This window comes from Schistocerca piceifrons, chromosome 2, assembly GCF_021461385.2.
Source record: "Schistocerca piceifrons isolate TAMUIC-IGC-003096 chromosome 2, iqSchPice1.1, whole genome shotgun sequence".
Taxonomy (NCBI): domain Eukaryota; kingdom Metazoa; phylum Arthropoda; class Insecta; order Orthoptera; family Acrididae; genus Schistocerca; species Schistocerca piceifrons.
The window spans coordinates 814,647,014-814,672,992 of NC_060139.1; the positions used below are offsets into that span (position 1 = coordinate 814,647,014).

Sequence of the window (25,979 nt, forward strand, 5' to 3'; positions counted from 1 at the left end):
CAGTTCGGATCACTTATCGGATCAAAGATACGGGCGTCTAAGAATGCAGATGAAGAGACTTATGTATTGAGTCTAAGTCGCGACTTGGTCTGAGTCGGGTGACTGTCATCTTCCGTGTCGCACTAATTCAAGGGATGTGGTATATTTCAGTAATAAACTATATTTACGTCTAAAACTGCTTCTAGGACCACCGTTCAGTAGGAGCTACGACCTTTCTGAATCAACTACATGTTCTTAAAAGTTCAATCTGCAGAGTATTGCCTATGTTTATTACAAATGTTTATCTGTTCATTAACTTATATTTCACATAACTTGTCTATGCTCAAATTACTCGACCACAGGTTCACATGTTAACAAAATATTTTGCTACTACAAGCAACAGGGCGTAAAGCAGACAGTTTACGGCTCTTTCCAAGGTCATATACGACTCAAACTTTATGCAGAGCCGTACATTTACACCCCCCCCCCCCCCCCCTGTCTCATTAAAAGCAGGGCAGTATCGTAAGCTCACTGGGCAAATATTAGTCACCCTGCTTAAAAGAACACAATGGTCTTCGTCTACATCTACATGGTTACTCTGCAATTCACACTTAAGTGCCTGGCAGAAGGTTCATATAACCATTTTCATACTACTTCTCTACGATTCCACTCTCGAATGGCGCCTGGGAAAAAGGAAGACTTAAATCTTTCCGTTCGAGCTCTGATTTCTCTTATTTTATTGTGATGATCATTTCTCCCTACATAGGTGGGTGTCAACAAAATATTTTCGCAGTCGGAAGAGAAAGTTGGTGATTGAAATTTCGTAAACAGATCTCATCACAAAGAAAACTTTGTTTCAGTGACTGACACCCCAACTCGCGTATCATATCAGTGACACTCTCACCGCTATTGTGCGATAACACGAAATGAGCTGCCCTTCTTTGCACTTTTTCGATGTCCTTCGTCAATTCTACCTGGTAAGCATCCCACACCGCGCAGCAATATTCCAGCAGAGGACGGACAAGTGTAATGTAGGTTGTCTGTTTAGGGGGTTTGTCGCATCTTCTAAGTGTACTACCAACAAAGCGCAGTCTTTGTTTCGCCTTCCCCACAACATTATCTATGTTATCTTTCCAATTTAAGTTGCTCGTAATGGTAATTCCTAGGTATTTACTCGAATTGACAGCCCTTAGATTTGTGCGATGTATCGTATACCCAAAATTTATCGGATTTCTTTTAGTACCCATGTGAATGACCTCGCACTTTTCTTTGCTTAGTGCCAATTTCCACTTTTCGTACCATACAGAAATTCTCTCCAGATCATTTTGTAATTGGAATTGATCGTCTGATGATTTTATTAAACGACAAATTACAGCGTCATCTGCAAACAATCTAAGGGGGCTGTTCAGATTATCACTAGATCATTTATGTAAACCAGGAACAGCAGAGGGCCTATGAAACTACCTTGCGGAACGCCAGATATCACTCCTGTTCGACTCGATGATTTGCCGTCTATCACTCTTTAGAGTGGTGCAGAGGACGCAGACCTAGTACAAGGCTGTTATGTCATTCTCGACGGCTTCTCTCCGAGCACAGATTCTCCACTGTCACAACGAAATAAACCTTCCATTTCGTTCTTTTAATATCTACACCAACCGGTTGCTGACAATGGTATGCATCTGAGGAAAAGTGAAAACATCACATTCACTAAAACTATGATCACACTACATTCAAGCAAGAGTGTAGGTATGCTGCTGCGTACTAAGAGAGTAAGAGCTATCGCGAGCTGACACGAGCCAGCACGGGATTGAACAGAGACATCTCTACCCTTTTTTGCCAGAGAACTGCGCTCCGCCCACTGCTACTCGTATTTTACGCGCATCGCGCCCAGCAGCTCTACTGCTGTATAAAGTCTCGTCCGTCACGGCATCCTTTCCTGCTGGAACGAAATACTTTACCAGTTTTTGCTCTGGTCAAAGAAACTTGATAGCAAGAATCCTCAAGATGCAACGGTTCAGCGTTGGGCCACTGGACAGATAAAATGCTACTAGTAATGGACCGCACGGGATATTTCTTTCCCTTGGTTCTCTCGAATGTTTAAACATAGAATTAACTCAGCTCCTTTGGGTTTGCGGCGACATGAAACCTGCACCATACGTCCCCCAAAATTGCTGAAAACGTTTATATTTTTACATACGAGGTGTGCCCAAAAAGTTTCGGGAATTTTCATTTTTTTTAAAATAATTTTTATTTATTCTATATAATTATTGTCTCTTTCAAAGTAGTTCCCATTAGATATTATACATTTATGCGAGCACTTCTTCCAGTACCCGGCACACTTCTGGAACTCGGTCTCTGCGATAGCACTTAACTCTTTCAACGATGCGCTTTTAATCTCATCTAAGCTTGTGAAACGCCGGCGCTTTAAGACTCTCTTTTTGTTTCTGGAACAGAAGAAAGTCATATCTGGCCATATCTGGCAAATATGTAAGCCGGGGCTTCATTACAGCCTCGTTTTTCGCCGAAAATTCACGAACAAAGAGTGGAGTATGAACAGGTGCATTATCGTGAACTGTTTCACCACAAATTCGATTTTTTTCGGATTACTTCCCGTAAAAAGAGATGAATTCCTGGGTAGTACACTATATTGATCGTTTGACCATTTGGCGATAATTCATTAACTATGCCGTTAGAATCGAAGAAACCAGTGAGCAGAACCTTCACATTCGACCGCACTTGCTGAGCTTTTTTCGGTCTTGGCTGTACAGAATGCCTCCGCTGGGACGATTGAGCCTTAGTTTCTACGTCATATCCATACACCAATATCTCGTCACCTGGTATGATGCTCTTCAGCATTTGTGAATCATTTTGACTTTATTTAGCAACTCCTGAGCAACTTCCATTAGCCGTAGTTTCTGCCCGAAATTCAACACCTATGGCACAAATTTTTCTGTCACATGTTTCATACCTAAAACATCCGAGAATATTTCGTGGCATGAACCAATTGATATGCCAACACCATCAGCAACTTCTCTGAGTGTGATTTGTTCAAAGTCATTCTTTTCATTTTTTTCCATATTTTCATCGTCTGTTGGTGTGCTCGAGAGTCCAGAACGTTCGCCATCTTCAACTTCTTACGGTCATCTTAGAAACGCTAATACAACTCATAAACACTTGTTCGACTCGTAGCAGACTCACCAAAAGCAATATTCAACATTTCTAAAAGTTTGTTATATTTTATTCCTTATTTACAGGAAAATTTTACCCAAATTCCCTCATCCATTTTGAAAGCAAATGAAAGTGGCCACTCGTAAGCGAGCAAAAGAAACCTTCTTGGCAACTGACGACAGACTAAACGTCCAATATGGCTACCTGTGAACAGATATATTTCAGACATGTTTCCCAACACAGCAACGGAAAAGTGCGAGAATCAGACAAATACAGCCTGCGAAATTGAAAAAGTCCCGATGCTCTTTGGACACACTTCGCATATTAATTCCAAATTTTTCAGATAACTTTCGGAGAAAGAAAGATAACGTGAAAGATAAGAGCCTCGAAAATGGTGAGACATTCCAAAAAACTGCGAGCTCCGTTTAACACGAGATTTCAGTGGCTTTAACCCATGTGATTTGTTGTCCGTCTGGCTGCAGAAAACTTCCAATTACAAAAAAGCGGTCGTTCGCAGATTTATCATACCTGCTGCCAACAGCAAAACTGACACAGTTGATGACACAGAGTTTGTAACGGTAAATGTCGGAAGTTGGGTGAGACAGAAGAGGGAAAACGATCCACAAAGAAAAAAGATATTCCATGAAGTGTAGGGTTTGCAGCCGGATGACGTCGATGCCTTGACACGATATTTCGGCTGACAACATTCAGCCATCTTCAGGTGAGTGTTTCACACTTACCTGAACATATCTGATGGATGTCAGCCGAAATATCGTGACGAGATGTCGACATCACTCGGATGCAACCCCGACGTGTCATGGAATACGAGCGCCGGCTAAACTTCAGGAATCATAACGGAAAAAAAAAACAGAATGACTGGCTTTCCTGAACGTCGGTGGAAACGACTGAAAGACGCGGCAATGCCGTCATTTACATGGTCGCATAGCCATAGTGTGCATGCTTGTGGTCACATTCTTAGTGCTAAGTGAAATACCACTAATGGTGAATTCACAGTTTGAATTTATACCATATTACGAAGATTTTTGTCACTGCGTTACACGTAGTTTTTATATCAAATGACTGACACAGTTATTCCTCAATCTTCCTATAAATGCTATTATATATCCTTGAATTTCATTTTGCATCTTATGCTGAAGCGATGTTCTAAGCATTGAAGTTAACAAATTAAAAGGGCCCTTTTCGTTCAAAAAGCAGCTATCCATACTCCTGATTGTTGGTCATATTTTAGAGTAAATGAAACTATACGCATCCACAGACCTATTCAAGTCTCAGATATCTATGATGCTTAAATGCAGACTGAAGCGATGAATGAAAATTCATACTAAGGCTAGGATTCGAAACCAGGTCTCCTGCCATTACACAGATGCACTAGGCCACCCTGGGACAGCGGCAGTTGTACAAAGCCACCGTGCCACCGTGTCAGGATGGCGTAGTGTTTAGCGTAACTGCTGTGTGAGCAGAGGACCTGGGTTCGCATCGCAGCCTTGGTACAAATTTTCATTTATCACTTCACTCTGCGTATATGTATGATATATGTTTGAGATTTGAGAAGGTCTCTGGAACCATACAGTTTCATTTGATTAAAGCCTGTGTTCCCCCGCTTCGGTCGATACCGAGATGGTATTCCAATACAGTTGGAGAACCTCTGCAATGTTGTTCGAGTTCAGGGGGAACACCAAGTGTGCTGAGGTGTCAATAGGAATTTGGACAGAGGAAGGAGGCATGCTAGGGTAGTCCGTGAAGTTGTGCAAAGCCATTGTGCCAGGGCGGCGCAGTGGTTGATGCATGTGCGTAGTGAGCAAGAGACCTGCGATGGAGTCCCGGCCTCAGTATAAATTTATTCTTCGCTTCAGTCTGTATTATAAATGTTTTAGATATTTTCCGGGACGTCACTGTCGCTATAAACCTTGGATTTCTGAAGAGTGCCCGGCTCAAATGGCTCTGAGCACTATGGGACTTAACATCTATGGTCATCAGTCCCCTAGAACTTAGAACTACTTACACCTAACTAACCTAAGGACAGCACACAACACCCAGCCATCACGAGGCAGAGAAAATCCCTGACCCCGCCGGGAATCGAACCCGGGCGTGGGAAGCGAGAACGCTACCGCACGACCACGAGATGCGGGCAATTTCTGAAGAGTGTTTTAATTCATGCAAATGGGAGTATTTCCATATCTCAGTTCCACTATGTGCAATGTCTTGCGAAGACCCCACGAAAAATATTTTATTGGCCCTGTAAATTAATTCAATGCGCAACGGGAATTAGCATAGAAATTCCGACACAATGATACATGGAACAAGCTTCATTATACAGGGTGGTCAAAAATTCCCGTTACAGACTTCTAGGACTTGCATACCTGAGGAGCTATGACCATTCGTTCATCTTTGCTAATGTGAAACACATCTCCTCTACTGAGGAAGTGTTATAGCTGCTAAGGTACGCACTTTACACCCCACGTTCATTGGACCTTTTTTCGCGTTTTTGGCCACACTACCACCACTGAAAGTTACCAACCCTACACTCTTCACAACACAAGAACCGGTACATGTATTCAACTGTCATAGGTATCAGAACGGTTTTCGTTTATAACTTTCGACTCGTTCGTTTCCGGCACAAGGATTCTTACTTCAAATTAATACATTTATCGTTCTCTATCATCCTTGAAAGTCTGTAACATCATCACGGGATCACCCCGTGTATACGTACATTTACAGACGCCCGCGCCTATAATTTTGACGCTCTGTAGTCTCGTTGGATGACGTTTCCGGACATGAGTTCATATTAACAATACGATGTACTCACTCCCCTCTAAAAGTTCTAGAAGTCTGTAACGGGAATTTCCGACCACCCTGTATATTTGTCACACACTTCGTAAACAGAATCCTCTTTCTATCAGTGATTTCAAAGGTGGGGTCGGAATTAGCGGAACACGAATGGATGCGAGAGAACAAATGAATCGCATTCAGTGATACAGACGGTTATTACACTATTGGCCACTAAAACTGCTACACAACGAAGATGACGTGCTACAGACGCGAAATTTAACCGACAGGAAGAAGATGCTGTGATATGTAAATGATTAGCTTTTCAGAGCATTTACGCCGCTGCCTACACCTACAACGAGCTGACATGAGGAACGTTTCGACCGATTTCTCATACACAAACAGCAGTTGACCGGCGTTGACTGGTGAAACGTTGTTGTGATGCCTCGTGTATGGAGGAGAAATGCATACCGTCACGTTTCCGACTTTGATAAAGGTCGGATTGAAGCCTAACGCGATTGCGGTTTATCGTATCGCGACATTGGTGCTCGCGTTGGTCGAGATCCAATGATTGTTAGTAGAATATGGAATCGGTGGGTTCAGGGGCGTAACACGGAACGCCGTGCTGGATCCTCGTACCACTAGCAGGCATGGCTGTAACGGATCGTGCAGCCACGTCTCGATCCCTGAGTCAACAGATGGGGACGTTTGCAAGACAACCAGCTGCACGAACAGTTCGACGACGTTTGCAGCAGCATGGACTATCAGCTCGGAGACCATGGCTGCGATTACCCTTGACGCTGCATCACAGACAGGAGCGCCTGCGATGGTGTACTCAACGAGGAACCTGGGTGCACGAGTGGCAAAACATCATTTTTTCGGATGAATCCACGTCCTGTTTACAGCATCATGATGGTCGCATCCGTGTTTGGCGACTTCGCGGTGAACGCACATTGGAAGCGTGTATTCGTCATAGCCATACCGGCTACCAGGCCGTAATGGTATGGGGTGCCATTGGTTACACGTCTCGGTCACCTCTTGTTCGCATTGACGGCACTTTGAACAGTGGACGTTACATTTCAGATGTGTTACGACCGGTGGCTCTACCCTTCATTCGATCCCTGCGAAACCCTACTTTTCAGCGGTATAATGCACGACCGCCAGTTGCGGTCCCTGTACGGGCCTTTCTGGATACAGAAAATGTTCGACTGCTGCCCTGGCCAGCACATTCTCCATATATCTCACCAACTGAAAACGTCTGGTCGATGGTGGCCGAGCAACTGGCTCGTCTCAATACGCCAGTCACTACTCTTGATGAACAGTGGTTCTTGTGAACTGTGGAAGCTGCATGGGCAGCTGTACCTGTACACGCCATCCAAGCTCTGTTTGACTCAATGCCCAGGCATATCAAGGCCGTTATTACGGCCAGAGGTGGTTGTTCTGGGTACTGATTTCTCAGGATCTATGCTCCGAAATTACGTGAAAATGTAATCACATGTCAGTTCTATTATAATATATTTGTCCACTGAATACCCGTTTATCATCTGCGTTTCTTCTCGGTGTAGCAATTTTAATGGCCAATAGTGTAACATCGAAGTTATTCCGTCTCAAAGTACACGTTGTATCAAGAGACAGATCTCACCATAACGATTTCTTTCAAAAAATTTGTGTTTTAACTAAGGAATCATTACATTTAAGATCAGCACGAGGTCACTGGAAGACATGAGTACTTAAGAAAGCGTTATGAGCTCCGAGTCTGACAACACTCTACGGGAAGAAATTACACAGTGTTCACATACCAACATGTACTGCTATTACAGGAGGGTTTCAAAGGGAGAAAAACCTAAATACAATATATTTGCTAAAGACTTGATAATTTATTATATACGGTATACAGAGGAAGTAATATATACAGCAACCATTATCTACTGATGTCCAAAATACTTTTAGGAAATCATCATCGCTTGGTTATGGCTGCAGCTTGGTAGGTGGCAGCGGCAACGTTTTCACACATTCAGACAGTTTGTAAGAAATGTTTATAAATTATGTACAAACAATTCCTCTTTCTTCGTCGTCAGCCAGTACACCTATTACTGAATACCAGATCAAAATACCTACAACAGTTCCTGAGATTAGCCTGCACATGCAAACGGACGATAGGAGGTGACTTCAGTTTGCATATGGAGAGAATGGATTAATAGACAACAGGTATGGAAAGATAGCCCAGCACGTTTTTGATTGAGGGGTAGCAATGGGATGCTGGTTGTTTGTGAGAGGTCCCACGTAAGATGGAATAACGTCTACTAGCACGTATAGGAATTTGACAGCGGCAAAGCCGTGTCCTATCATACACACTTAGGCATGTGTGGAGGCTGTCAGGAGAACGAACTGTGGCAGATGGCATTCGTCACCGTCATTCGTGGCCACCACCTAGCGGGATAGTATTGGCTGTCACTGGATACACTGAGCGATCAACTCTGGTAATTTGGACAGCAAGTGTTTTGTTTCCGACCTTTTGAAGCCGGTACCTGCTACCTATCTTTGAGGTCTCCGAGCCTTTATCATTCAACAAGATAACGCAAGACTGCTTGTTGATAGTGATGTTCTTCCTGCCTCGGAGCGTTTCCGACTGCGGTCTTGACTACCAATTCACCAGATATCTCATCCATTGGTAACATCTGATCATGGATTCATCAGAGAGTAGTGTGAGTTGAGGTGCCTACATCCGGGTTTAGTTCGACTCCATTTACTGTGGGGCTGGAGCCGTCGCTGTTGCTGATGTGGCAGCTCTGTGTATTAAATTTTGCGCTCTGTATACTCTCAAATAACCTACGAATTTACACACGTATTCTTCGTACTATGCGTTATAGACAGAATAATTATTAAAATTTATTATTTATTTGCTATCCTTCCTGGTGCTGCAGTTTCAGCGACCAGCGTTATAGATAAAAAGCAGCCTGGAGAGCTGCATCATACTAAAGACCGGACGTAAGTTACTTTGAATAAAACGTAAAAGATAAACAGACGGAATTAAGTTAAACTGTCTTGCTTTTACAGACCATTTTGCAATATTTTCCGTAAATTTGACGGACACAGTTATTCAGATAAATCTTCTGGAGGAAATAGCAAATAGAATGGTTAAAATGGCTCTGGGCACTATGAGACTTAATATCTAAGGTCATCATTCCCCTAGAACTTAGAATTACTTAAACCCAACTAACCTAAGGGCATCACACACATCCATGCCCGAGGCAGGATTCGAACCTGCGACCGTAGCGGTCACGCCGTTCCAGACTGAAGCGCCTAGAACCGCTCGGCTACTCCAGCCGGCTAGCAAATAGAACTCGACTCCAAATTTCAAGTGAATAAACAAAATTCATGCTAATATAAAATATGTAAAAAAATTCATAGATACACAACAGAATGGAGTAGAAACATTTGCAGTAGATGGAAGAGTTGAGAAAATGGAGAGATCATGTGCTTTGACAAAGTATATTTACCGCAAGAAACACGTATCTAGAAAAACAAAATTAAAACACCGTACCACATTGGCACGACCAGAATTTTTAGATGCATGTGAATGCCTCACAGTGAACTACAAGTTGGACAGAATGGAGGTACTTAAAAGACAGATAGAAAAACAATGAGTGCAATAGCTGGAAAATGGGAAATAATGAAGAGATCTACAAAAATATAGAGAAAATATCAGCAATAATGGTTAAATGAAGATTAATCTTTTTTGTACACATCTACCGAATGTGTGAGAACAGGACCGCGAAACAAATATTCCGCTATTTCCGGAAGAAGTAATCGACACCAGCATTGATTACAGAAATAATAATAATGTCGCGTGACGAGGGCCTCCCGTCGGGTAGACCGTTCGCCTGGTGCAAGTCTTTCGTTTCGACGCCACTTCGGCGACTTGCGCGTCGATGGGGATAAAAGGACGATGATTAGGACAACACAGCACCCAGTCCCTGAGCGGAGAAAATCTCCGACCCAGCCGGGAATCGAACCCGGGCCCTTTCGATTGACAGTCTGTCACGCTGACCACTTTCTTTTTTTTCTTTTTTAAATCTCATTTTGTTCGTTTTCGTTCGTTGTACCTGCTCTGGGCGGACGTCGAAAGACACCCGTTTCAGTTCGTTGTTGGTCCATTAACGCAGCTTTTTTATTGCAGAGGGCAGCTATCCCTCTGACCGAACACGCTGAGCTACCGTGCCGGCCGATTATAATGGGCGTATGACATTGGTGGCCGGGAGACCCCTCGCGCGGCGGTTCGGCCGCCGCTCCACAAGTTCTTTAACGCCACTACGGCGACTTGCGAGTGAATGAGGATGAAATGATGATGATTCTCTGCCGGGAATCGAACCCGGGACCCCGTGCGCGGGAAGCGAGAACGCTACCGCAAGACCACGAGCCGCGGACACCACTCAGCTACCAGGGGTGGACATTACAGAAATAAAGAAGGATCTAGAAAGAAACGATCGGAAATACCGGACAGAAATCATTTTAAGGATAAAATATTAGCTTTAGAAGGCTTTCAGCGCAGAAGAAATAAGAAATCAGGAACCGTGTGGACAGAAGGAAGGTAAAGACAACACGGGGAGAAGATGGAGTGCTGGAGAAATGGAAAAGGAAGAAGAATTGCGGTTGTTACGTGATCCTAAAAATAAAAAATAAAGAAAAACTGTTCCGACGTAGTGAGCGAGTGCAGAGGAGCTGCGTGCGAACCGTTGCCTTCAACGCAAAGCGGGACCAGTGACGCAGTCGGCCGAGTGCAGTAATTGATTACCTGCGGTGGCGCAGGCGGGCTAATTGCAGGTGGGGAGCGCGCGGCGCCCCTCCCTGCCCACGCGACCACCCCCACCCCCCACCCTCACCCTCTCCCCCACCTTCCTACCAGCAGCGGCGTGCGCGCGCAGCAGCCCCGTGCGCGAGCGGCGCCTCAGAAGGCCAGCGGCCGCGCAGGTAGCGTGATGCTGGCGCCGCGCCACCACCAGACGCACGTCGCCGCCGCCGCCGCTGCGGCCGCCGCCGTCTCCAGGACGACGCAGTACAAGAAGGTACCGCTCGCCCGCCCACACCTTCCGACCTGTCGTCGCGTGCCTCACCTCTTACGCCACATACATCACTATCAACACTGCGTCAGAGTCACACTTTGCTAACCTAATGTTGTCACTTACTATTTTTTTCTTTTTTTTCAGTTGACAATATTTATTCACCACCACACGATTTCGGGCTCTTATGCCATTCTCAGGTGATAACTTCATACGAAGTGCGTCAATGCATTTCATTCATGCCCTTGTGTCAACCGTGTTTACATATTCCACGTCCATAACAAGACAGGAGCCTTCGTCATTTGTATAAAAAAGTACCACTTCTTGTAATAATTACTATGTCACATATGGTGGACGCACAGTGTAAATTATGTGCTTGTGCATTCGACGCTAATTATTATATGAACTGCTTCATAATTTTATGTAAGGCACGAAGTCTTCTGCCATATTCTGCACCCATGTGAATGTAAACATCGTTGACACTAGGACAGTGTCCTCTTGAAAGGAACAATACGCTTTGATGCACTTGATAGTTAGCGGAAACACTATTAGTCGACCACAACACTGTCGCTTCGGTAGCTTAAAGTCATTTTTTATCGTGATATTCCACGAGGACACGCTAAACCACTTGATACTGCCACGAGGACACGCTATACCACTTTATACTGTATGCACAACTGTCTTGAAATCACCCACAGTGCGATGCGTTTTCCTTAGTCACCACCGAACTTGTTTACTGTGACGTCATCACGTGTTCCCGATGACGGCCACAGCAGGCCAAATGCAGTAATATCGTGGTTTAGTAGTACGCTGTTTTGTATACATGGTGAAGACTCCTGTCTTTTTCTTCACATGGAATATGCAAACATGGTTGTCGATGAGCATGGTTGTTGATAAACATGGTTGTTGACACCAGGACAAAGTGTCCTCTTAAAAGAAACAATACACATTAACGCACTTTACAGTGAGCTGTCACTTGACAATGGCATAATAGGCCGAAATCGCGACCCTGAATACTGTAATAACAGTTCATACGGATATGTTGTTGTCCTATCCAAACCGTTCAGGACTAAGATCACAAGTCAACAGAAAATACTTTCATCTATGGACGGCACTAGGCACGGAGTGTTTACCTCTCATCGCAGCAAAAATTTCACGATTGTAACTTGGTTAAAGCAAATTATTCATCGATGAGTGAGTGCAGTTAGAAACGTTTAACATGAAACTTTAGGAGATGAAGTATTTTTTGATGATAAACGTTACATGTGACAAAAAAACTTTATTTTTGATCTTGTCAAAGTTTATTTCAAAGACACAAATTTAATTTTCTCCTAAAATTTACTCTTTTACGTACGTACTGAAGATTCAGAGTGTAGTACTGTACATTATCGTTTTTTTTTCTGGAAAGAGATTGTGCTTCTGCAATGTCTTTTTCAGCATAAAATCTTCAAGAAATAGTTCATAGTTTTCTACATTTCATCAATCAAATGCCCATCTAACCAGCTCCAGTAGCTTTCATGGCGTTGTGCCTTACTGATGCACTACCGACAGGGATTACAGTGTCGGAACTATTGTGAAATTAGTCGTCGTCATCGTCGTCCCCTATGTCGAGCTACAAAATGTATGTGTCTATCACAATCGCCACTGTATATACACATCATCATCATCATCATCATCATCGCCTACAAAAAATTCATCTTCTGATATTTAGGACAAATCAATAACGTAGAAGTTTTCACGATTTCCTTAGCATCGAATGTCAATAAATAAATAAATAAATAAATAAATTTATAGTATATGTATTTAAAAACAAAGTACGTGAAACGGTTTTAATGTAACCGAAAACTGACTGAAGAGTTTTGACACTTGGAATACCGAAAGGCAAGCTGTAAAATAGCAGTCAACCTTTCCTATGTCCGGTCTAACGAGAAAAAGGTAGCCAAACATATGTTTACCGTGACTTTTACTGATATGGAATGAAACAACAAGTGTACTGTTACCAGTCACTGTTTACTTATTTCTGCAAAGCGTTTCAAATGTTCAAATCTCCACAATGAGGTGAATTTTCTCGGATTAATGTAGCATGTTACAGATGTCTCACGACTTTAGGGTAACCTGTGGCACTGTCTCCAGTGGTTACAGGCTCTATTCTCTGTCGTGATACACCGCATTTATACCATCACACTTTGTGTTTATTTAGTGTGATGGCTTATACATTACATATATACCATCAACTTCGTGTTTACGAAGTGTGATGGTATACGTATCGTATATCACGACAAAGAAAGGAGCGTGTGACAACTGAAGACAGTGCCACAGATTACCCCGAAGTTCTAACACAACACATACACGCCATAATAACCCACAAAAATTCACCTGACGATAGAGCTTTAAACTTTCGGAACAAGTTATCAAAGTAAACAGTGACAAATAACCCTAAACTTGTTGTTACATTCGAAAGATAAGCCAATAAATCTTGACGACGTCGGGAGTCATTACAACTGAGAATTAATAAATTTATTCGACCGACAGGTGAAGTTGTTATTTCAGGTAGAAGAAAAGCACGAAATTACGTGGTGATCTGACGTGACTGCAGTATTACTTTGCGTAAACCGATTTTTCGTGTTAAGGGTTTTAGTGTTAAAGGTTTTCCACTGTATGTTACTGTTTCGTTTATAACTGACCAATTTCCGAGGGCTGTCACCGATTACTACAGCATACATAACAGCAATGTTTTCCGCCGGTCGTACATTATTTACACCAGCTACTTGTTTAGAAGATGATGCCACCACTGACATGTGGACCTTCTTGTATTTTATATGGGGAACGACGATTGTAGCCAGGAGAATTGTTTTCGTAGACAACGATCTGACGAGGAAATGTACATGCTCCAAGTTTACGCCCACTACGACTGTCGGTGGCTATCATCAGCATGGGGATTGCGTTATTTTTGCATTCATGTATAACATACGGAATGTGTTGGCAGTACTGTCACAATGCTTAGTGTCAAAAATGTTTTTGATTGTCTTCTCACACTAAAATCAGTATCTGTTCAATTTCAACATTCAGGTTTAGTCCACGAGTTAAGGTCCAATAGTAAAAAGCGATGCCCTCCTGATGATGACAGCATGATCGTCGAAACATCTGCTCAATGAAAATGAAGCGCGATGCAGAACAACGTGAAACTTGGGGACCCATGATAGTAACTATCAACAAACATGATCTGCAGAACCATTAAATTATTTCTACGGAGTAGCATAACTTTCTCGTCTTATGATGATCAAATCTGGTCACCTGTAATATGTGGTGAAGTGCTGGTGTTTTTTACAACTTTTGCTTACTCTTATTTTATGTATTTATTTTAGGTGTTTACGTTCTTTATGTAGGAGGAAAAATTATTAATGAAGGTCCAGCTTTGCAAAACGAACTTATTTCTGTTTTCATACCACAAACATATTTCAGTGCACCTGAGTGGTTCTCAGTAAATGCTCTTTATATAATAACCAGAAATTTCGTTCATAAATGTTTTGTAAGACTAAATAACAAAATGGTCTCTAGTGTGCAACTATTTTTTAAAATTTGTATATAAGTCGAAATATATGGAGAGGCTGGCCTCACAAAATAAATCCTTATCCAAGAATCACGAAACTGGGATATTTCTATAATGGTCGCATATTTAAGATGGAAAACTTACTAATTTCTCACGGAATGATGAGCCTTCAGTCTTCCCGAATGAGCTCTGATAAGGAAACTAGTATCTGAACAAATTAAACATTCACTTTTAGCCAAATCCTTCTCTATTTACCTTTCTTGCACTTGTTTAGCAGGCTTTTAAGATATCACTTTATTTAATAACTAAGTCTCATCCGTACAGTGATCCATGGAGACTGAAAGAAGTACGGTATGATACTTATTGTATGTTACAATATATGTTTATATAAGTGCTCCGTGAAGCTTCTGAAGATACTTTCTTAATATTCCTCGCAACTGACAATACTTATCACTTTCTACAGTTTTGTTTGTAAAATGACTAAGTAATTCATATGAAAGGAACCTGTACATTTCATTAATACTTGTTGCAAGAAAGTATATAATTTAAAATTTCCTTTATCTGATCAACGTAGAAGTTTCTGTCACTTTGAATTGTTAAGTAAGGAGAGGAAAGAGTAATTTCGGAAGTGTTTTATGGAAGTGCTGTTTTACAGCTTTAATTAATGTCAAGAACTGCATTATGCAATACACAGATGTAACGGTATATTATGCAGCAGACAATCGATTTGAGTCTAGGATCAGACCATCACTACCAAGGAAGAACAGAAACACACATTTCACAGCGTGAAAGGTAAAAGTATACAGATGTTACTTGAAGCAACGTATATCACTGTAACAAAATACATACAAAAGCATTTCAGCTAAGCATCTACGTAATTGTAGTACCAGTTATCAGATGTACACTGTTCCATCATTACTGTTAGCTATATATGTATAGCACTGTGTCCATTTGCCCTCGTAGTCGTAAATTTTTATTGATTGTTATTAATAATCGACCTTTCAAGTCAGTGCATCTTTCCTTTGCCTTAAATGTTTCTTTGACCTACTCTGTTCAGAGTTTACCACACAGTTAATGCTACGAGGGCAAATGGACACACTGTTATACATATACAGCTAATAGTAGTGACGGAATAGTGTACATCTGATAATTAATACTATAATTATGCACATATATAGCTTTTGTAACTACTTTGCTAGAGTGATATAAGTTTTGATGTAGTTATTGTTGTTTCAAATAACAGCTGTATACTTCTAGTCACACACTTTGTTTTACTTGTTTCTGTTCTTATTTGTTAGAGTGGACCCGACAACGGTCTTATCCTAGACCGCAATCGATGGCCTGTAATAAAAAATATACCGTAATTCAATTCTTAACATTAATTTCAAAAACTCAGTAGGAGTGCAAATTGTGAACTTCTGATGTTCGTCATAAGTTTCATCTGCAAGATAAGTGCAAGGGTTTGTATTGATATGATAACTCAGCTGGAAAGGAAAATCGAGAAATTATGTTGTCCCACTGTATAAGCTGTTATCTAGTTCTCATTACGAAAAGCAGACGTTGTTTCCGCAGGAATTGTAAAAAGTAATATGACTGAAGTAAACAGACCTCTAGGAGGCACTGCTGAACACAGTTTATTGGAAGGTAAGCCTAGCAAAGTTGGTCTAGGCGTCATGCAGTGGGTTCTTATTTCCGTCCTTTTCTTTAACTATCAGCTCGCTTATTTCTGCCTCTTCTTGTTTCTGGCTCTTCGGCAGCCTTAACTTAAAGTTACGGTGTCACCAGGTTCAGCAAACGTACTTTAAATGTTATCTAACATCAAACACCATAAAATGGATTAAATGACGTGAAGAAGAGATAGTACTGCTTAACAGTATTTCAGTCAAGATTCCACGTATTGAATTTTGAGTCAGATATTTTAATCACTTTTTGTTTTGCTACTCTTATGAACATTTACTTTTCTCTTTATACCAAATAAATTAACAAACGATGGAGGTGATCCTCCTTGGTAAGCAAAACGGGTTAGAACACTGTTGCAGAAACAACGAAACAAACATGCCAAAATTAAACAGACTCAAAATCCGCAAGATTGGCAATTTTTTACAGAAGCTCGAAATTCAGCGTGCACTTCAATGCGAGATGCTTATAACAGTTTCCACAACGAAACTGTCTTTAAACCTGGCAGAAAATCCAAAGAGATTCTGATCGTATGTGAAGTATGTTAGCGGCAAGAAGCAATGCGTTCCTTGCGCGATAGCAATGGAGATAGCATCGAAGACAGTGCTGCCAAAGCAGAGTGACTAAACACAGCCCTCCGAAATGCCTTCACAAAAGTAGACGAAGTAAATATTCCAGAATTCGAATCAAGAACAGCTGTCAACATGAGTAGCGTAGAAGTAAATATCCTCGGAGTAGTGAAGCAACTTGAATCACTTAATAAAAGCATGTCTTCTGGTTCAGGTTGTATACCAATTAGATTCATTTCGGAGTTTGCTGTTGCATTAGCTCTATACTTAACAATCATATACAATCGTTCGCTCGACGGAAGATCCGTACCCAAAGACTGGAAACTTGCACAGGTCAGACCAATATTTAAGAAACGTTTGTTGTTGTTGTTGTGGTCTTCAGTTCTGAGACTGGTTTGATGCAGCTCTCCATGCTACTCTATCCGGTGCAAGCTTTTTCATCTCCCAGTACCTACTGCAACCTACATCCTTCTGAATCTGCTTAGTGTATTCATCTCTTGGTCTCCCTCTACGATTTTTACCCTCCACGCTGCCCTACCAACCGATCCCTTCTTCTGGTCAAGTTGTGCCACAAACTTCTCTTCTCCCCAATCCTATTCAATACTTCCTCATTAGTTATGTGATCTACCCATCTAATCTTCAGCATTCTTCTGTAGCACCACATTTGGAAAGCTACTATTCTCTTCTTGTCCAAACTATTTATCGTCCATGTTTCACTTCCATACATGGCTACACTCCATACAAATACTTTCAGAAACGACTTCCTGACACTTAAATCTATACTCGATGTTAACAAATTTCTCTTCTTCAGAAACGCTTTCCTTGCCATTGCCAGTCTATATTTTATATCCTCTCTACTTCGACCATCGTCAGTTATTTTGCTCCCCAAATAGCAAAACTTCTTTACTACTTTAAGTGTCTCATTTCCTAATCTAATTCCCTCTGCATCACCCGACTTGATTAGACTACATTGCATTATCCTTGTTTTGCTTTTGTTTATGTTCATCTTATATCCTTCTTTCAAGACACTGTCCATTCGGCGAATCTCAAAGTTTTTATTTCTTCTCCATGAATTTTAGTACCTACTCCGAATTTTTCTTTTGTTTCCTTTACTGCTTGCTCAATATGCAGATTGAACAACATCGGGGAGAGGCTACAACTCTGCCTTACTCCCTTCCCAACCACTGCTGCCCTTTCATGTCCCTCGACTCTTATAACTGCTATCTGGTTTCTGTACAAATTGTAAATAGCCTTTCGCTCCCTGTATTTGACTCCTGCCACCTTTAGAATTTGAAAGAGAGAATTCCAGTCAACATTGTCAAAAGCTTTCTCTAAGTCTACAAATGCTAGAAAAGTAGGTTTGCCTTTCCTTAATCTTTCTTCTAAGATAAGTCGTAAGGTCAGTATTGCCTCACGTGTTCCAGTGTTTCTACGGAATCCAAACTGACCTTCCCCGAGGTTGGCTTCTACTAGTATTTCCATTCGTCTGTAAAGAATTCGTGTTAGTATCTTGCAGCTGTGTCTTATTAAACTGATAGTTCGATAATTTTCACATCTGTCAACACCTGCTTTCTTTGGGATTGGAATTATTATATTCTTCTTGAAGTCTGAGGGTATTTCGCCTGTTTCATACATCTTGCTCACCAGATGGTAGAGTTTTGTCAGGACTGGCTCTCCCAAGGCCGTCAGAAGTTCCAATGGAATGTTGTCTACTCCGGGAGCCTTGTTTCGACTCAGGTCTTTCAGTGCTCTGTCAAACTCTTCACGCAGTATCATATCTCTCATTTCATCTTCGTCTACATCCTCTTCCATTTCCATAATATTGTCCCCAAGTACATCGCCCTTGTATAGACCCTCTACATACTCCTTCCATCTTTCTGCTTTCTCTTCTTTGCTTAGAACTGAGTTTCCATCTGAGCTCTTGATATTCATACAAGCCGTTCTCTTATCTCCAAAGGTCTCTCTAATTTTCCTGTAGGCAGTATCTATCTTACCCCTAGTGAGATAGGCCTCTACATCCTTACATTTGTCCTCTAGCCATCCCTGCTTAGCCATTTTGCACTTCCTGTCGATCTCATTTTTGAGACGTTTGTTTTCCTTTTTGCCTGCTTCATTTATTGCATTTTTATATTTTCTCCTTTCATCAATTAAATTCAATATTTCTTCTGTTACCCAAGGATTTCTACTAGCCCTCGTCTTTTTACCTACTTGATCCTCTGCTGCCTTCGCTGCTTCATCCCTCAAAGCTACCCATTCTTCTTCTACTGTATTTCTTTCCCCCATTCCTGTCAATTGTTCCCTTATGCTCTCCCTGAAACTCTGTACAACCTCTGGTTCTTTCAGTTTATCCAGGTCCCATCTCCTTAAATTCCCACTTTTTTGCAGTTTCTTCAGTTTTAATCTACAGGTCATAACCAATAGATTGTGGTCAGAGTCCACATCTGCCCCTGGAAATGTCTTACAATTTAAAACCTGGTTCCTAAATCTCTGTCTTACCATTATATAATTTATCTGATACCTTTTAGTATCTCCAGGGTTCTTCCATGTATACAGCCTTCTTTCATGATTCTTAAACCAAGTGTTAGCTATGATTATGTTGTGCTCTGTGCAAAATTCTACCAGGCGACTTCCTCTTTCATTTCTTAGCCCCAATCCATATTCACCTACTATGTTTCCTTCTTTCCCTTTTCCTACACTCGAATTCCAGTCACCCATAACTATTAAATTTTCGTCTCCCTTCACAATTTGAATAATTTCTTTTATTTCATCATACATTTCTTCAATTTCTTCGTCATCTGCAGAGCTAGTTGGCATATAAACTTGTACTACTGTAGTAGGTGTGGGCTTCGTATCTACCTTGGCCACAATAATGCGTTCACTATGCTGTTTGTAGTAGCTTACCCGCATTCCTATTTTCCTATTCATTAGTAAACCTATTCCTGCATTACCCCTATTTGATTTCGTGTTTATAACCCTGTAGTCACCTGACCAGAAGTCTTGTTCCTCCTGCCACCGAACTTCACTAATTCCCTCTATATCTAACTTTAACCTATCCATTTCCTTTTTTAAATTTTCTAACCTACCTGCCCGATTAAGGGATCTGACATTCCATGCTGCGATCCGTAGAACGCCAGTTTTCTTTCTCCTGATAACGACATCCTCTTGAGTAGTCCCCGCCCGGAGATCCGAATGGGGGACTATTTTACCTCCAGAATGTTTTACCCAAGAGGACGCCATCATCATTTAATCATACAGTAAAGCTGCATGCCTTCGGGAAAAATTACGGCCGTAGTTTCCCCTTGCTTTCAGCCGTTCGCAGTACCAGCACAGCAAGGCCGTTTTGGTTATTGTTACAAGGCCAGATCAGTCAATCATCCAGACTGTTGCCCCTGCAACTACTGAAAAGGCTGCTGCCCCTCTTCAGGAACCACACGTTTGTCTGGCCTCTCAACAGATACCCCTCCGTTGTGGTTGCACCTACGGTACGGCTATCTGTATCGCTGAGGCACCCAAGCCTCCCCACCAACGGCAAGGTCCATGGCCATGGTTCATGGGGGGGGGGGGGGGGGTTAAGAAACGTAGTAATTCACTAAACTACAGGCCCATATCATTGTCGACATGCAGCAGGATTTTGGAACATTATTGTGTTCAAACATTAAGAACTACCTCGAAGAAAACTGTCTATTGACACACAGTCAACATGTGTTTACAAAACATCGTTCCTGTGAAACACAACTAGCTCTTTATTCACATGAAGTGTTGAGCGCTATTGACAAGGGATTTCAGATCGATTCCGTATTTCTGGATTTCCGGTAGGCTTTTGACATTGTACCACACAAGCGGCTTGTATTGAAATTGCGTGCTTGCGGAATATCGTCTCAGTTACGTGACTGGATTTGAGATTTCCTGTCAGAGAGGTCACAGTTCATAGTAACTGACGGAAAGTCATCGAGTAAAACAGAAGTGATTTCTGGCGTTCCCCAAGGTAGTGTTATAGGCCCTTTGCTGTTCCCTTTTAGAAAAGATATCTGAATGGTGCGAAAATTGGCAGTTGACCCTAAGTAACGAAAAGTGTGAGGTAATCCACATGAGTGCTAAAAAGAACGCATTAAACTTCGGTTACGCAATAAATCAGTCCAATTTAAAAGCCGTAAATTCGACTAAATACCTAGGTATTACAATTACGAACAACTTAAATTGGAAGGAACACATAGAAAATGTTATGGGAAAGTCTAATCAAAGACTGCGTATATTGGCGGGACACTTACAAAATGTAACAGATCTACTAACAAGGGAACGTCCCCATCGCACTCCCCTTAGATTTAGTTATAAGTTGGCACAGTGGATAGGCCTTGAAAAACTGAACACAGATCATTCGAGAAAACAGGAAGAAGTTGTGTGGAACTATGAAAAAAATAAGCAAAATATACAAACTGAGTAGTCCATGTGCTAGATAAATAACATCAAAGGTGGTGTGAGTTTATGAGCGCCGTGGGCCTGTGGTTAGCGTCAGCAACTGCGGAACCACAAGTCCTTGGTTCAATTCTTACCTCGTGTGAAAATTTTTCTTCATTTATTTTCGCAAAGTTATGATCCGTCCGTTCGTTCATTGAGTCTCTGTTCACTGTAATAAGTTTAGTGTCTATGTTTTGCGACCGCACCGCAAACTTAGAGTTCGGAAAATATTCATTGACCTTGTTATTGAAGTCGCGAGCTATATTTGCTGGATTCATATTGCCCACGGAATACATCTCACGTATTTAACGCACTCCCGTCCAAAGTAGCGAACAGTCAACTGCCAGCCAGGGAGCCTCGTTAGCAGGAATACTCTCTCTTCCGGGCGCTGTTGTCGACTGACGTCGTGTGTTTCGATGTTTGTTTAGGTGTAGCATCCTCATGCTACGGCGCAGTTACCTCGCATCGGACGGACGGACGGACAGTTAATAATTTTCTGAAAAAAAAAAACTCTTCACTCGAGGTAAGACTTGAACCAAGGACCTCTGACTCCGCAGCTGTTCACGCTAACCACGGGACCACGACGCTCCTGAGCTCATGATCTCCTTGATGTTGCTTATCTTGCACATGGACTACTCAATTTGTATATTTTGCTATTTTTTTCATAGTTCCATACAACTTCTTCCTGTTTTCTCGATTGATCTGTGTTCAGTTTTTCAAGGCCTATCCACTGTGCCAACTTACAACTAAATCTGAGGGGGATGCGATGGGGAGGTTGCCTTGTAAGTAGACTGCCAAGACTACGCTTGTCCGTCCTCTTTTAGAATACTGCTGCTCGGTATGGGATCCTTGACAGGTAGGACTTACGGAGTACATCGAAAAAGTTCAAAGAAGGGCACCAAGTTTTGTATTATCGCGAAATATGGGAGAGAGTTTCACGGAAATGATACAGGATTTGGTCTGGACATCATTATAAGAAAGTTTTTCGTTGCGACGGAAACTTCTCACGAAATTTCAGTCACCAACTTTCTCCTCCGAATGCGAAAATATTTTTTTGGCACCGACCTACGTAGGGAGAAACGACCACCATGATAAAATAAGGGAAATCAGAGTTCGTACGGAAAGGTATAAATGTTCGTTCTTTCCGAGCGCTATATGAGATTGGGATAATACAGAATTGTGAAAGTGGTTCGGTGAACCCTCTGACAGGCACTTAAATGTGATTTGCAGAGTATCCATGTAGATGTAGATGTCCTTACACACCTTAAGGATTTGACAAAGTTCTCTGTCTGAGATTACAGGACACAACTTTCATCACTGCTGCAGCTCAAAAATGAGTGTGAATTTTATGTCACGGGAATGTTTGATCCCGAATGCCTACTTTTTCAAAATGTCCTTATGAAATTTTGGATTTCTCGTTTTAAGTAAAGTCATTAGTGATACTGTTATAGACACATGTAAACATATTTGAGCATTGAAAGCGCCCATTAAACAACGGAACGTATACAGTCGTATGTTGTCTTGTTTTCCCTTAAGAGTCAGCATTGCTAGTTTCAAGTTTCACGATAATGTTCAGATTTCTTACGTACCAATCACCGAGTCGCTGAGCATTATCCTTGCTCCACATATACGTCTCACTAAGTGCCTGAAGATCCGAAAGACGAAAACATTTTTGTGCTCGGTGTCTTAACAAGGAAAAGGACCTATCCTGATTTCGTTAATCACTGAACCACGGCGATGTTCCGATGTTCAGACATTCTAGACTGTCGGTTGCTTAACTCTTGTTTCTGCGATTTTGCAAGTACGAGTAGGTGGCACTGTTGAAGATTCAGTCCCCTCCACAACCTCCTCTCTGGATCCACTGCCAATAATGATTGTGGAATATTAGTTTCAATCACGCACAGTTTCAAAACGTCACGAACATAACTAACGGTCGGCAAAAGATCGAGTAGAACCCCCCCTCCCCCCCCCCCCCCCCCAAAAAAAAAACAAAGGCACTTCATATGTTATATTTTTTACGTTTTATTATCAGTTTATTGGTTTGATGCGCCCTCTATGAATTTCTCTCCTACAGCCTCATGGTCTCATGGTTGCACTTGCACACAGTGTTCTCTGTTGTTTGTTGGATGTATTACAGTCTCTGTCTTCCCCTGCTGTTTTTATCCTCTACGTCTCCCTCTAGTACCAAGGAAGTTATTCCATGTCCTGTCTACTATCCATGCCAATGCCTTCGTCCCCTCACCTATTCTGAGCAGAAACTTATCAGTCCATCTGATTTTCAACATTCTCCTGTATTACGAAATCTTAAACGCTTCGATTATTTTCATTTTTTCCCACTGCCCAGTGGTCCAACTACACATTCTCAGAAATTTCTGCCTCAAGTCAAGGCCAATGTTTGATACTAGTAGACTTCTTTCGGCCAGGAATGCCCTCTTGCCTGTGCTGGTTTGCTTTTTATGTCCTCCTTGTTTCATCGCGACAATGGTCTTGCCGCAGTGGTAACAGCGGTTCCCGTCATATCACCGAAGTTACGCGCTGTCAGGGTGGGCTGGCACTTGGATGGGGGACCATTCCGTCTGCCGTGCGCTGTTGGCAAGCGGAGTGCACTCAGCCGCTGTGGGGCAAACTGAGGAGCTACTTGACTAATAAGTAGCGGCTCCGGTCTCGTAAACTGACATATGGCCGGGAGAACGGTGTGCTGACCACATGCCTCCCCATGTCCGCATCCAGTGACGCCTGTGTCTGAGGATGACACGACGGCCGGTCAGTAACTTTCGACCTTCATGACCTGTTCAGGAGGAGTTTTGTTTCATCGCTGTTTGCTCTCAATGTGGCAGAATTTCTTCACTTCGTCTATTTTGTTGTCTCCAGTTTTGATGTTAGGTCCCTAGCTATTCTCATTTCTGCTGTTTCTCATTACTTTCGTCTTTTCTCGGTTGACTCTCAGTCCATATTGCTTAGTTACTAGACTGTTTATTGCTTTCAGCAAACCTTGCAGTTCTTCGTCACTTTCACTGAGGATAGCAATGTAATCGCAAAATCTTATTGTTGGTATTCTTTCATCATGAATTTTAACCCCACCTGTGAACATTTCTTTTATTATGGTCATTATTTCTTCGGTGTGTAGACTGAACAGCAGGAGCGAACATTCCTGTCTTACGTTCCTTTTAACCCAGGCTTTTCGCTCTTATTCTTCCATTCTTATTTTGTGTAATTGGTTTCTGGGTGTGATTCTTCAATTTCTCCAGGCGTATTTTATGACGAAATAAATCTCGGGTACATCAGCGCACCTGATGATGGCAACGTGGTGGATTGCCGAAACATTTTGTCCTATGCGCACTCATACCAGGCTGTTCACCCCATATTTATTTCGTCTGGTTTCTGGGCGTTATACACATTGTGTATTGCACTTTTTACCTATATCTTACACTGTTTTCGAATCTCATTTTTTTTACAATGTTACATTTATGGCTTGTAAAGTTGTGTCTCTAATGTATCCAGTTGTCGTTGAAAAATGCAGAGTCCTTAGGAATACATTTCCACTCACTCATTGGCCGTAGGACGATCTGCACCGAATAGGGTCGTCCACCACAGCCTGTGACTTTCATTAAGAGTCTTATAATTGGCTTACGGAGTTCAGGACCATAAGCCAAAACTGCTATGAAAATTTGGAAAGAGACATGCGGGAAAAACACAAAGCAACCAACGTGAATAAAAAGAAAATTCTCATGAAAATAAGTTGTATACTGATCCAAGTTCTCGCATTCTGCACTGGTGTCTGGTTCTCCAAGCCTGTAAGTAATCATAAAACCATCACTTAAAAACTTCAAAAAGTGAGGAAAACCGTATACTTTTTCGGTTAATGCTGTTTGTGACATAAAGAGTGGAAGGTGCTATGATACAGTCTCTGATCCGAAACTCGGCTGTTTCATTCCCCATTGGAAAAAAAAACCTCTATGACAGATTTATTAGACATCACACCCAGTAATACTCTTCAGTCGACTGATATTCCTTATGAGAAGGAAAACATGGTGTTCCATGAACAGGTTTTACTGTAGTTGCCGAGCCACCGTTCTTTTATCATGCGTTAATCAAGCAATAGCCCGTTTCACGCCTGAACGTGTACAAAAAGCATAGTCACTCATATAGCTGTTTGTTACAGCGGTCAGGTTTGCCAATCCATTAAGTGGGCTGTACGGTTGGAGTTAATATCTCGTACCAATTCGTTTCAGATTTTAAGCTGTGTGTGCTCGCGATCGCCCGCGAACGCTTGTGTGAGTCCACGCGCGCGCGTGTGTGTGTGTGTGTGTGAGAGAGAGAGAGAGAGAGAGAGAGAGAGAGAGAGAGAGAGAGAGAGGGGGGAGAGAAAGGGAAAGAGAGGAAGATAGAGAGAAGGATGGATGTCACAGAGAAAAAGGGAGAGAGAGGGGGGGGGGGACGGGGGGGGGGGCTATTAGGGGCGGGCATCGAATCAGGCAGATGACTAAACGTGAGTTCCCTAATCTGCAGTAAATTTCTATCTCGAGTGAGAAACGCCCACAGCCTTATCCCCAAAATATTTATTGCTTGTTCAGGGAAGAATAAATGGTGTGCTCCAGAATACAGCGCCCGAACACCGGCGCGGCACCCTGTTGCCTAGGACAAGCAAAAAACTATCGCCGGAGAGGCACAGTTAACGAATTGTGGGCCGCCGAAGTTCGGTGACGAAGAAAAGTTTTCTCCGCCATGCGCTCA

The 25,979-nt window shown here is 42.1% G+C and overlaps 1 protein-coding gene across 1 annotated transcript in view; it reads left to right on the plus strand.

Moving 5' to 3' along the window:
- The first annotated feature begins 10,899 nt into the window (after positions 1-10,899).
- The window catches only part of LOC124776523 (enhancer of split mgamma protein-like), a 132,738-nt gene continuing 117,658 nt past the window's right edge, over positions 10,900-25,979 (plus strand). Inside the window, exon 1 of the mRNA XM_047251552.1 lies at positions 10,900-11,000. Within this exon, the coding sequence (XP_047107508.1) occupies positions 10,914-11,000 (87 nt within the window). The 5' untranslated portion in view covers positions 10,900-10,913. The remainder of the gene's footprint in view (positions 11,001-25,979) is intronic.